Raw genomic sequence first — 13236 nt, 5'->3', positions numbered from 1 at the left:
CCATCTGTTTGCAACACACCCGCGGAGTGCCCAAAGAAACTTGATGCCGATGGGAACCAAAGGCAGAAGATGCTGGCAGGTGATGAGGGTAATCAGCCCATCAGGCCCCTGCAGGGAAGCATCAGGGCAGTCACAGGCAGGCCAGGTCCCTGGGCATGTCTGGCCAGGAGAATTCTGGCCCTGAAGCTCCCAGCAGGGGCACTGGGAGGAAGAAGCTCAAAAAACCTCCCCATGTGCAGTGACTTAAGCTAATCTATCTGAGACAGCTCCTTGCAGCCCACGGGAAGCCTCTCCAGCACTGGTTACCTGTGTCACGCAGGGCACGTTCATTGGCCCGGACGGCCACTGGGTACCTCCAGGTGTTGGTGATCTTCACAATACAGCTTTTACTGAAACCCTGAACGACAGTGCCCATGTCCAGGATGTACTCAGGCAGCTCAACTCTGGAAGGAAGAGTAAGGACAGTCCTTAAACAACAGCGTGGCTACATGTTTAAGCAGCTCCAAAGCTCAGCGCGGCGCTGGGGAAGGGAGGACAGTCAGCTGCTCACGAGCTATTGCTGTCACAGCTACTGGGATCAGACCCTTTCTGAAGTGCCCACTGTTCCCAGCTCTGCATGTACAAGGAGCTCTCAGGAGCAGGGGACACTGCTGGGTGTTGCCCTCAGGGCACCTGCAGAGGGGACAGGAGTAGGGACTCACTGGACAAGCTTCTGAGGAATGTGCTTGTCAAAGACAGTGTCCTCTGGGGGGCGGGAGATGAGGGTTGGTTGCAGCCGCAGAGCATTTTCCTTTATCAGCATCCGCTCCATCTCCATCCTCAGCCAAGTGTTTGCCTGAGGGAAGGGAAGGCAGTGGCTGGTTAGCAAAGACCCTTCCCAAGGCCCAGGCTTGTATGTGAAAGAGGATCCCACCCTGCTCTTGTTGAGAGGGTGAATGGGGGTCCTCCTGTCTGGCTGCTTAGTGTCCGTGACACATTCTGCTCTCTTAGCCAGGACCTTCTCTCCAGGGAAATAACTGCAGCATCTGTGCCTTCCCACCTACTGCTAGAAAAGCTGATCTGGCCAGACAGACAAGCCAGCAGCCTTCCAGAGCTTCAGGTATTTGCCTGTCCCCAGCCAGTGCCAAAGCAGCTTGGACAAAAACTGCCTTGAAAAGGGAACCCCGACCCAGCTGGTGCCTCTTGGAGTTGAGCACTGCCAGCACGGTCCCAGGGCACAGTCAGGCTGCTGCTACTAAGGTCTGTAAATCTGCTAGGGCTTGATTTGGGAGCAACAAACTCCCCAGCAAGGGGAGTAGCCAGGAAGCTTGGTACATCTCCAGGAGAGACCATGACCAGAGGTGGGGCAACGCTGAGCTGATGAATGTTTGTGGTCAGGTGTGGGCAGGGAGGTCCCAAGTGCCAGCAGGGCACTGAGAAGCTGTTGTGGGGTGTTGTGGGGTGCCAGGGCCTCAAGTGACATGGGGAGGGTGGCATGTGCCAAATGGGACTGCAGCTGTTCTTACCACAATGTCAGGGCCCTTCACGTGTTGATTCCTGATTCGAGCCTTCCTCCAAACACGTGCTTTCTTGTCCTGCTTGTCTTTTTTCAGCTTTTCTTTCAACTGTTTCAGTAGCCTCTTATATTTTTCACTTCCTGAAGGAAGAAAACATTCACAAATAGAAGTGTGGGTGCAGTGCTAATGCCATTTAAGCTGAGAAGTCCCACTCCCCTGAATGCTGGTCTCTCCCAGACACAACCCATCGATGGAAAGCCATCTCTGGAAAGTGGACGCTGCTGCTTGTCTCTGAATCCTCATGGTCACTCCCACCTATCTTCCGCCCCACAGAGGAGCATCTCATCCCCTGCAGTGTCATGCAAATCCAACCCTGCCAAAAGCCCTGCCAGTCTCTTACAGCTTTCCCAAGCTCTTCTGTCTAGCCATCTTTCCAGGCCTCTGACAGATGTGCTGGCAAGAGCTGCAGGATGGTTCCTGGGACAAAGCCTATATGTGCTTGTCTGCTCAAGACTCAGGAAGCAACCAGAGGGGTGAGTGTTGGTCTGGCAGCCCTGCAACCTCCAGGCTTGGTGGAGATGGGTGTGAGCTGCCCTCTGGGCATTACGGTCGGGAAAAACCCCAGTGGGGACTTTGCTGGGGAGCAGACGGGCAGTGCTCACCTTTGATGCTCCAGGGCAGGTCCAGACAGATCGCGGCAAAGACCGCCACTCCTTTCAGGGAGATTTCTGCTGGTTTCAGGTGACCCACTTGAACCTGGAAAGTCCTGCAGAAGACTCCTGGCATTCCTGGCAGGTAAGAGAGCTTCAGCACTTGCTCCTTGCCAGGTTCAATGGAAGCCTGCAAGGGACAGGAGAAGAGGGAGGCAATGCATCAAAGAGGGTGTGATGGAGGAAGGCTCAGGCCACAGACAGGCTGAGAAGAGAAGACAGGTTCTCATCTGGAAGAAAACGTCAGACTACATCACCTTCTACCTTCCTCGTACCCAAAAGCTCGAGCCTCCAAGGCGAGGGTGCAGAGGGTGCAGTGTGTCCTTCCGAGGGCTCCTAAGGCTGCACCCCCAGCAGAGCCTGCCCTGTGCTCAGCGTGAGCACGGCTCTGCTGCTAACGGGGTTTGCCCTCTGCCGGCAAGAGCCAGGCTGAACAGATAAAAGCTCTTTTGCCACCACTCTGGAAGAGGAGTGAAGTGCCCACGCTCTCAGCAGAGCCAGCAGCTCCTGTCACCCCTTGTAGGAGACAGGCAGGAAGAAATGGGAAAGCCAAAAGGCTTCCTCTTCCCATTGCAAAGAGGGACAAAGGAACACTGCTTCACCTCAAAGACATCCAGGCAGCACTGAGAAGCTGGGACAGTGGTGGGATGCTCCAAATTCCTCTCTTTGCTCTTCCAGCCCCACTCCTCCCTGACCCCCTCACTGCCCCACAAAGCTGCTCCAGAGCAGCACAGCTTGGGGGAGGGAAGGACCAGCACAGGGGCTGAGACTATTTCTGGCAGAGGAGCTTCAAGCCCAAGCAAGGAATATGTAAGTGCTGCTTAGTGCTGGCACGGGGGAGGCACGGGCAAGGAATAATTCCTGTCTGATCCCACAGCTGGGGTAAGGTGACCCTCAGAAGAGCCTCAGTGCCAGCACAGCCACAGAGCTCAGCAGTCGGGGGCCAAGGAGTGACCAACATGCTCGTGCCTCCCGCCGGTGGCTGCCCTGGGATGGCAGAGCCACTCGGCAGCCAAGGCCACAGGGAGTCTGTCAGGATGGCACTTGCTTGACCTTTTCTGCCCCCAGCAGCAACTGCTTACAGCTCTGTCTCTCATGGCTGGGTTTGGTTTTGTTTTCCCCCCCTTTTTCTCTTTAACCCTCTCCTTGGCCACCTGATACAGGGCTGGTGTCAGTCAATTGTGCCACTCACTGTGTTGGGCAGGACCTCGAGCACACCAGGCAGAGGGTTCTTTGCAGTGCCAGTGCTGGGGCTCTGTACCACGTAGGTGAATTTGATCTTCCCGTTGTTCTGCAGGGTGACCTCTGCTTTAAGGACTTCATTAAAGAGCTGAAGAGAGGACAGAGGAGTGGGAAGTTACAGACACAGGCCTGCTGCTGGGAATCTCCTTCCTCTTTCATGGGGTTGAAAGCAGACACACCGCAGGAGCAGGGACTGGGGATGAGCTACAGGCACTTGGGAATGTGGGGAACCCCCAGGCACAGGGACCTGCACAGGAACAGAGAGTTCTGGCAGCACGCAGAGGGGCAGGAACAACCATGGGAGGGCCAGCAGTTAATGAACCAGGGGACATGGGCCCTCTGCACTCTGAGGGGTCACCAACAGCCAGGAGAAACAAAGGAGGCAACATCGAGGCATTCCAGAAGAAAAGGCACCTGCATGCAAGTATTGGCAAGCAACATACCAGCAAAAAGGGAGACAGATGGGGCACCAAGACAGAGACAGCAGCTGGAAAGATCTGTGGATTTTAAACTGAAAAGTAGTAAAGTGGGGATTATTCTGGGACATTCTCTCCAACTGCAATGACGGGAAGCCCAACTGGGTTATTTTGTGGATTAAGCAACAGCATTAAGCAGGAGCATCTCGTTGGAGCTCAGGCTTTAGGAGTGTGGATCAGCAGAGGGATGTCTCAGGGACATGTTGCTCTGGACATCCCCACTGGGATCCTGCTTGCTCCAGGAGGCAGCATTAGGTACCCTGAAGAGAAGGAATTCCTAACGTTTTGGAGGGGGGTGGAGATGGCCATTACAAAGCAGTCTGGATGCCAGACATATCCCTCCAAGGTTGTACTTCCAAGCCCCAGAGCCAACGAAGGAGCTGGGAAGGGGAGAGAGCCCTGGGCCAGGCTGGGCAGCAACCTGCTGGTGATGGTCCCAAGGCAGCAGCTCTGCCAGGAGAAGGGGGTGGTACCTGCAGCCCAAAGTCGATCTCCTTGACGCTCAGGTGGTAGGTGAGGACCGAAGTCTCCCCCCTCAGCTCCACCTTGTAGGTCGGGCCTCCCTCCACCTGGCACAGGGCCGTGACATGGGCCATGATGTCGGCGTGGCCAAAGAAGGTGAAGGCCACCTGCTGGCTGTTGCCTGGCTGCAGCACACCGGACACCGGCTGGACAGCGAAAACCTGCAGGAGGGGAGGGGGGATCGAGTCGTCGAGCGTGGAAATGGGTGCAGAAGAGCAGCCGTGGCTTGGAGCAAAGTACAACCGTAGCTGGAGGGGCCTATTCCTCAAACACCAGCCAGAAGCATCCTAATCTCATCCTGCCTCCATGCCACTGACCAGTGGAGGGAGCATGGCGAAAATCTTCTGCCATACTCACTGCTCAATGCATTAATTAATACCAGACATTAAAGTAAACTGGGATGTCTCCTGGCAGCAAGACATTCTCTCTGCCGCAGAACTTGCCTTTAAAACCAGTTTTTACTGCCTTCAGAAAAGCAGGAGACTTGGAGGTGAGAGCTCTTGGAGCTGAGGGAAGGACTCCAGCCCAGCTCACCTGACTCCTGAGGCTTTTCCCTCTCTCTCTGACTTACAGGCTGCTCACCAAAAGATCCTGAAAAATATCCTGTTGAGCACCTGATGAGGTACCAGGGGAGCAATGCCCTCCATGGGTGCTGCACAGGAAGTTCTGTAGCTCTGGGGGCAACAGACCTGCTTGCCACGCTGAAAACGTGCAAGTGAGAGAGATTCCCACTCACCTCCTCCGCTCTGAAGCCAGGGGGCTTTGCCTCCTCTGACTGCCCAGACTCCTCCGTCTCTGCTGAGCTCTGAGGCCCTGCAGCAGTGGATGGTGGCACCTGGAAGACAAGGCACTTTCCATTCCAGGACACAGCCACCTTGCCAAGTCTCACTCTATAAAAGCCAGCTCTGGGGCTGTCACTGCAATGCTGGCACTTGGGTGAAGGCAGAGACCCAAAAACGGGTGGTCTAGCTGGGTTGGGAAGGGCATACATGGAGATCAGGATTTGACACGGCTTGCTACAGGAGGGAAACTGGAAGCCTTCTCATCATGATGCAGAAAAGCCTCATTTTACATTGTAAGGAAAATAAACCAAAAAAATCCCAAACTCAGCATAGGTCTGTAGGATCTGAGTGGGCTTCTCCAAGGAAAAGTATCCTATTTCTCCCTCCCCAGACGCCCCATGTCCAGCCACTGGCCCTGCTGCCCAGCCCACTCTCAGGGCACAGAACAGCAGGGCAGCAAAAGGGGAGGTCGGCACGAGCACGGCTTTTTGGTGGCAAGCTGGGGGAGGCAACACAAGTGGCAGGTGCACAAGAAAACCCACCTTTGGTTCCGGGGAGTCTTCTGAATGAGATGACTTCTGGGAAGAGTCCTGCTTTGTTTCCGGGAACTTCTCTGGTGATGACTGTTCAGGAGAATCGTCCTCTGTGTCCAGGGAGTCCTCTGAATCTGATGACTCTTCAGAAGAATCCTGGTCTGTTTCCACACAGTTCTCTGACTCTGATGACTGTAGGGAAGAATCTTGCCCTGATTCCAAGGAGTACTCTGAATCTGATGACTCTTCAGAAGAATCCTCTTCTGTTTCCACGCAGTTCTTTGATATCTTTTGGGAAGAACCCTCTTCTGTTTCCTGGCAGTGTGCTGACTGTGGGGAAGAGTCCTGCGCTGCTTCCGGGGCTTTGGCTGGCTTCTGCACACTGCCAGGCCTGAAGTACCTCCTTGAATACCACCCACACTCATCACAGCCGAACGTGAACATTTGTGGTTGGCGTTTGGAGGTAGCTGGGGAAGGTATGAACCTGGAAAATAACATAACTATGATCACGGACCTGCAGTGGGAGAGAGGGACACCTGCACGAGGAATTCCTCATCAGGATGCAGCCCCTGGGTGGGTGCAGGTGAAGTGAGCTCAGAAAGGGGGTGTCTCAGAAAAGGAGAAGGAAGGGGAAGGTAACAAGATGTTCAGCATCAGCTCAGGTGCTAACTAGCTCTTTCTGTGGTGTGAATTGGGACTTTCTGGGCATCCTCCAGCACTTCCAGGCCAAGGCTGGGAATGCAGAGAAGGCAGCAAGGAGCAGAGAGCAGTTTCTCTGCTTGCAGAGAGGACCCACCCTATAGCAGAGAGGCCAAAGGGTTGGGAAAGTGCCTCCACCAGCACTGTGGAGCTGGGACTAGGAGCCCTTCACCAAGGTCGTCACTGCCTCAGGCCACAGAAGGCTGAGAAAGCAGATTTCCCCACCAGCTTTCCTTCCTAGAGGAAACCAGTAGGGGGGCTACAGCAGCACCAAACTCGTGGAAAACACCTATCCCTTGAGCATCCAGCCTGACCACAGCTGGTTGGTGTTATTTCCACAAGGGGAAGTCAAAAGGAAAACAGCTTTGGTCTTTGCAAAGTACAAACAGGACATCTGGAAAAAGAGCTTCCAGGAGGGGGCAAAGGTGCACATACCCTGTTGGGTACTTCCTGCTGTCCACCTGGAATGACCAGTGGTAGTGGGCAGGAATGGGGCTGCAGTTGGTCATCTCCAGGTAACGCACATCCTCTGAGCCACTCACGATGCAACCGAAGTCGAATGCTTTGGTCCGGATACGGAGATTCGGGAAGTAGACCTCTCCCCGAACGGTGATCTCTTCCTCGTAAGGATGTTCCACAAGCCGGATCTTCATAGTCTTCTCTGCTACCCAGCTGATCGGATCCTTTTCATAAGCTGGGTTAAAGCTGATGTAGAGATGAAGTTCCTGCCCTGCCTCCATCTTCACAGGCTGCTAGGAGACAAGGAGTGTCAGTCACCCACACGATGAAGTCCCAAGGTCTGACAGCATGAAACCGCAAACACTCAAAGTGTGACCCCAGCACAGGCTTCCCAGTCCACCCTTCAGTTCTTTACAGGGGAGGGTCTGACTGCAAGCACCACACTCCGGTGGGGGACTCTCAGGCTCCTGTTTCTGTGCTCAGCAGCAATACAAGAGGATGGCTGCTGGAGAGCTGGGGTGCTCTCCAGGAGACACCTCTGCTGCATGGCTTGCCCACACCTGGCTGCCTGCTCCCTTCTCCTTGTATCTTAGAGCCAGGAGGGATCTTTCCAATTCAGATGAGTTCTTGCTTCCTTCAGCAGCTCTGCTGACTCAGTTCACAGTTCAGGCCAGTCCACTGCTGACTCTATGGAATAAACTTCTCGACTCGAGGACCTCCCAACAGAAGGGCACCACCACAGCCCTCCCTCTTCAAAGCCCACTGGCAGGAGGGTCCTTGGCTGCTCACCTGGGCCCTTGCAGGGAGGGGCTGCTGGTTTGCATCACAGATTAGGAATGGCTGCTCCAAGTCCAGCAAAAGGTGGAATGGCAGGCAGCAGGTGTTTTTTAAAGACAGAGGCTTGTACTGAAGAGTCAGGACATCATCGGGGTACTACAGAAACAGGAGACAAGGAAAAACAACCTCAAGGAGCCACAGACCTCCTTCCCCTTCCAATGCATTTCACATTTTTCAACCTCAGAAGTGCATACATCTCTATTTACTCTTTTTATTTGTTTCTAAACCTTCCAGGACATTTTCCTCTATAGCTGATTCTTTGCATGTTTGGAAACCACAGTCTCCCTTGGGAGACAAGGAAACACTCCCATGTACAGAGGAGGGAATAGACCCCTGAGAGGAGGCAGCTGCTTGAACAAAATTGAAGGCAGAAAATGACCCCAGAACGTTTGTGTCCAATTTTGTCTCCTCTCTTGGGCACAACAGCACAAGACGATCTTCCCTCACATATAGTCATTTCTCACAGCCTTATTGGCTCCAGCAGCCTCCTAGAAGCAGTGATGCCAGTCAGAAGAGAAAAGCAAGCAGGATTTGGCCCGTGGTGGAGATCCTGCAACAGCCCAAGGTCTACTTTGAACATTCCATGAACATGTGGCCAGCCAGAAACCTCAACAGTCCCTCTGCAATGTGTGTCCTGCTGCCTCTGCTACAGGCACATGGTGTCTATAACCTCAAAGCTATAATCAGCCTAAGCTCCTTCTTCTTGTTTGTGCATTGTGGTGGGCTTCTTGCATGGTGCAGAGAAACCAGAGAGAGTTTGGGAAACTAGTTCTGGATGTATTGATATCAAACAGCTGCAGTGCCAGAGTACTCCATAAATCAGTGTGGCATCAAGCAGAGCACAGGCAGGCATCGGGGAGAGCTGAAAAGCTTCTCATTACATCTGAACTGCCCGTTCCCAGGATTCAGTGCTTCTATGGAAGCCTGGGAACCTGAGGAGAGACCCAAAACCACAGAAACTAAATAATGCAACATCTTTTCCAGACCCCTTGTGGGAATGATGATGCAGAAGTTGGGATCCAGAGACTAAAGGGCACCTGCTTTGCCTTGGTGGCATCATCACTGCAGCTGCAGGACGTGTGGGAGTCCTTTGAAGCAGGTGAGGCTTGGGAAAATGCACAGAGCTGTACCATAGAGCTATACCATAGAGCATCCATACCAACAGCAAAGACACACAGGAGATGACAAGTTTTTCCTCATCAGCCTGAGGAATTGACAGAAACCTCTGGTTTCCCCAGCTTCCCTAGAGCACTGGTGTTCAGACATCACTGTGTGTTGGAGGATCCTCAAAAACCTCCCTTGACAGTGAGCACAGAAACTGGCGTTTCTCTCCAGGTGGCCACGGTCCCCCTCAGCAGTGCAGCTGTAGCCACAATTCTACTTTGAGGAAGTTAAAAACCAGTCTTATCTCTAAAAACATCCTCACTTTGCAAAGTGCCTCAGGAAGGGTAAAGAGGGGTGTTAACACAAGCACACACACCCCCCACGAGTTCTCTTGCTGAGCCATGCTGTTAAATGCCAGGATGCAATCCAGAGACTTACCTTCTCCACATAGAAAGTGTTTGCTCCGTATGATATTTGCACAGTGGGAGAAATGAACTTGCAGGTGACTTTTGTCTTGATTATCTGTTTCTTTGTTATCTCTGGCTCCACGATTGCCTCACACACAAGCTTCTCCTCCACGTCCTGCATGCAAGAGTCACTTGTCACCAGTGCTGCTGGCAGGGTGTCCAGCAAACTCCCTGCATTGGCTCCTCACCCCCCACGGGCCACAAAGTAACAGACACTGCCCCCTTTCCTTCCTGTGCTGCAGCCTATTTCTTCTGTGCTCCAATGGCCATAACACTGCACCCCAATAGCCACAAAAGGCACTCGTGAGACACTCCCTCCCTTCACAGGGCTTCTCTTTTACTCTCTGCTTACCCCAGAGAAACCACTTGGCACTTGTTTAATTTACTTTCTGCTTGGGCTCCTACTTTTAAGTGTAACCTATTTTCTCTGCCCTTCCTTTGTGCCTGAGCAGGTGACACTGGTAACCTGTTTGCCCCGAAGGAGCAATACTTCCTTCAGCCCGTATTTTGGGATCAGCATTGGGGTTTGGTAGCTATGAAATCCCAAAAAAGCCTTAGCAACTGATGGTGGCCAGCAAGGAAAGCCACTGGTGCTGCCATGGAACCCTGTAGCCTTAAACACTGTCTTGAAGGCCCTTGCTCATTTTCCCAGGCAAATGTCAAGGAGCTCCAGGAGAAGCCCCAGTGGAGGGGACCAGATGGGGAAGGCTCAGCCCTTGGCAGGGACCTCACCTGGACAATGCTGGAGAAGCCTTCCACCACCAGCTCCTTAGTCTCGCCTGGCTGCAGATTCATACTCCGTGGCCGCAGCTTAAATACAGGGGTGGCGGGTCTCTGGGAACCATTTTGGCCCTTGCTGACACTGAGGGCAGGGAGAGGATGACGCTGCCGAAAGGTGCTGAAACCTTCTGTGCTCCAGAACAGCCGCTGGAACTGCCGCCCCTTGTTTGTTACTTTGAATCGCAAAATGCAGGGAACGAGGCTGGAGGAGAAGCAGAGATGGAAAAGGTCACGGGAGCTGCTATTTCCCTGCAGTCAAGTGCTCTTAGTGAGCAATCTGAGGTGTTAATAGCTTGGAGACCGTCCTCATTTCCCGCTCTTAATGTGGACCAGAAATAATGTTTGGTGCCCTTCTGATGTTGTTATTGCAAAGAGGAATAGGTTTATACCGGTAATGTAGTATTTCCACATCTTCCCTCACCACAAGGGACTTCCTTCATCACCATGAGCTTTTTCCCCTCACCATCCTGGGCTTCCCTTAATGGATCCAGACTGAAACCATCACTTTGAGAACACTTCATCACCAAGAAGGTCACAAGAAGAGGATCAATAGGATGCCATTGGAATCCATGGAGCAGTGATATTTTCTCTACTTAATTTGTCTCTTTGTCATTCTTTCTCTCCCCCTTTCTCTCTTTTTCCAATTTCTTTCTATCTCTCTCTACCTCACATTTACTGTTAAATAAAAATCCATACTACTGACTTTGGCATACGGTCTCGTTTGCCCCTTAATTTGGGCAGAGGCGTCTCTCTAATAATTTAAGGAACCTGAGCATAACAACATGTTTCTAAAGGAATCTCTGGCTTCAGGGAAACAGAGCCAGGAGCACCGAAGAAGATATAGCCTGAAAGTCTACAGCATAACTGCTCCTTGCTGAGCCAAGAGGAGAGGAAGAAGTTAAGAGATCTCTTACTTGAACTGGGGTTCCAAACTCAGCTCCGGCGCAAACGGTTTGTCAATGGTAATTGTGGTGCCGATGCCCACAGCCTGGATGGGGATGACACTGGTAAGGCTGTTCTCAATGAACAGCTTCATGCTATCCTCAAATCTCCCTGTGTCATCCAGGTTTGCTGTGACAACAATAGGAATCTCAGCCTTGGCAGGGACCACTCCTTCCCTGGGTTCAATCCTCAAGCATCTGTCACCCTGTAAGACAAGCCAAACGTGCATTTAGGGTGGAAACCATGGACCCTGGTGACTTGTGGGGTGTGAGAAAAGGAACGACTACAGAGAGGAGGATAAAAATCATAAAGGCTTCGTTTCCCTAAATCTAAACTACTGTGTCTGGGCAAGAGCAGAGCTTATACAACCTGTATTTTACCCTCCTTTAACCCATTTTAACAGACTTTTCAGTTTTGCCCAACCCAAGGGATGCTCCTCCTCAGGAGAAGGTTATTCCCTCTCCAGTCTTTTCCTGGAGTATGTGCCAAGGGAAGCTACTTTCTCTCTCCTGGCTTGCCCACAACAGAGCTGCGTTTTCACAAAGGCTCAAGGCTGCAGAAAGCCACGACTGCTCCAATCCCACCACAGCAGCTACACAGCTGGAGGATCCTGCTGAGAGCCTGAAGACTAACTCTGCAAAACCACTTGAGCAAAAGCCCAGCACCAAAGTCCTCGCCCCTGAAGGACCAAAGCCCTGGCTTCCCACTGATCATCAGCTGCCAAGAGGTGCCCCAGAGCCCTCTGCTTTGGAAAAGTCAGCTCTAAATGGTTATAGCAGGGCAGGAAAACAGTCAGGAGAAAGAAGACTGCCCTGTGGGCATGGCCCAGCCTTCCCAAACGCTTTGGTCATCTGTTTTCTCATGGATTTCCCTCTATGGAGGGGGTAAGAAAGCTGCAAGCTGCCCCGGGCAGGGAGGGAAGGCCTTATACTGGGACAGCTGTACAGACACAGCTTGACAGGTCCCGGCCTGGTATGAGCATGCAAAAACTATCATTTACACGCCAGCACCACCCATCGAGGTGGCTTGCTCTCTGCAGGGGTGGAGAGCAGAATTTCATTGCGGAGTTGAAGAAAGCTGCACCTGAAATCCCTCACTTGGAGGTTACATTTCCTCCTCAGACACCTAGAAAAGCAGCAAGTGGAAAACTCGCTCTCGTCCTCCTTGGTCCAGGAGGCTGAGCCCGGACTCTCCCCCACTGCCTGATGCTTTATCCACAGACACAACCACGCCCACCGTGTCGGGGCTGGCTTCGACCAGCTCCAGCAGTCCAGCCCACTCAGCATGGTGGAGAACAAGCCCCTCTTCCTAAGCCTGTTTTCCAAGCCCCTCACAGACACCCCTGCAGCAGGGAGCACATCCCAGCCAGCCCAGCCCTGCTGGCTGCACCAGCTCTGCTGCACCAGCTCAGCTCCCCTGCCAGGGGAGCAGCCCCAGCTCCTTCTGCCCTGGGCAGCCTCCACGACTTAAAGAGCCTTTCTCTGCAGCTGCTCTCCACATACTCTGGAACGCTACAGAGGCCACAGGCTCCAGGGGTGCACAACCCCCGCAGGTGGATTTGTGTGCAACAGCCCGGTTGCTCTGAGCCCCAGGAGGGGGAAACTCCTCTCCCCACCCGAAGCTTGAGGACAGACCTCACACCCTGGTCTCTACCATTAACAACACTTTGGCACAAAGCAAATGCAGATGGTATGAGGAAACCATGGGGAAATCCTCGGCCTCTCAGGAGCAAAGGGCCACAGGCTCCTCTTCATCTCGGAGCTCCAAAAATGTGACTTGCACCGTTAAATACCTTCCATAAAATAAAGGGAGAACTTGTAACCACAATCCAGACTCGCTTCTGCTCCTACAACTCTGCAAACTATTCCACTGAAAGCTGTCCCAGCTAAAACCACCTGCAGAGCCAGGCTCCACTTGCCTCGGATGGAATCTCTTGCCTCCTCTCTGCCACAGGGCGATATAGAAACCTTACATATAAAATCCTCCCTGGGCTGCTGCTGACCAGGGAGTTTCACTGGAAAACAGCCCCACAGACACTTACGATCTCTACTCTGAAGGCTGCAGGGATGAGACCCTGATTGCACAGCTGGAGAGTTTGGGAAGTGTCCTGTATCGCTTGGATCTTGCCGAAGTTTATCATATTCACACTTGCATAGACAAGCGGCGTCTCTCCAGTGCACATTAAAC

General features: G+C 52.9%; 2 protein-coding genes across 2 annotated transcripts; both read right to left on the bottom strand.

Moving 5' to 3' along the window:
* Window positions 1-306: 306 nt before the first annotated feature.
* On the bottom strand, window positions 307-7962 carry LOC113940563 (hydrocephalus-inducing protein-like; the record flags this gene model as incomplete). The annotated part of the gene is made up of 10 exons (XM_027631719.1): window positions 7709-7962; window positions 6896-7209; window positions 5771-6245; window positions 5183-5281; window positions 4398-4607; window positions 3399-3536; window positions 2159-2336; window positions 1506-1636; window positions 702-835; window positions 307-443 (listed from the first exon to the last, which is right to left on the bottom strand). Coding segments are annotated over exons 2-10 (1807 nt in total), but the record flags the coding sequence as incomplete, so codon positions are not given.
* Window positions 7331-13230, bottom strand: LOC113940564 (hydrocephalus-inducing protein-like). The gene is made up of 6 exons (XM_027631721.1): window positions 13091-13230; window positions 11022-11254; window positions 10060-10309; window positions 9299-9442; window positions 7709-7852; window positions 7331-7348 (listed from the first exon to the last, which is right to left on the bottom strand). The coding sequence occupies exons 1-6, from the start codon at window positions 13187-13189 to the stop codon at window positions 7331-7333; spliced, it is 888 nt and encodes a 295-aa protein (XP_027487522.1). The 5' UTR covers window positions 13190-13230.
* Window positions 13231-13236: the final 6 nt, after the last annotated feature.

The sequence above is a fragment of the Corapipo altera genome, unplaced genomic scaffold (assembly GCF_003945725.1).
Source record: "Corapipo altera isolate COAL_440 unplaced genomic scaffold, ASM394572v1 342, whole genome shotgun sequence".
In the NCBI taxonomy this organism is placed as follows: domain Eukaryota; kingdom Metazoa; phylum Chordata; class Aves; order Passeriformes; family Pipridae; genus Corapipo; species Corapipo altera.
This window is presented reverse-complemented; position numbering and strand designations above follow the sequence as displayed.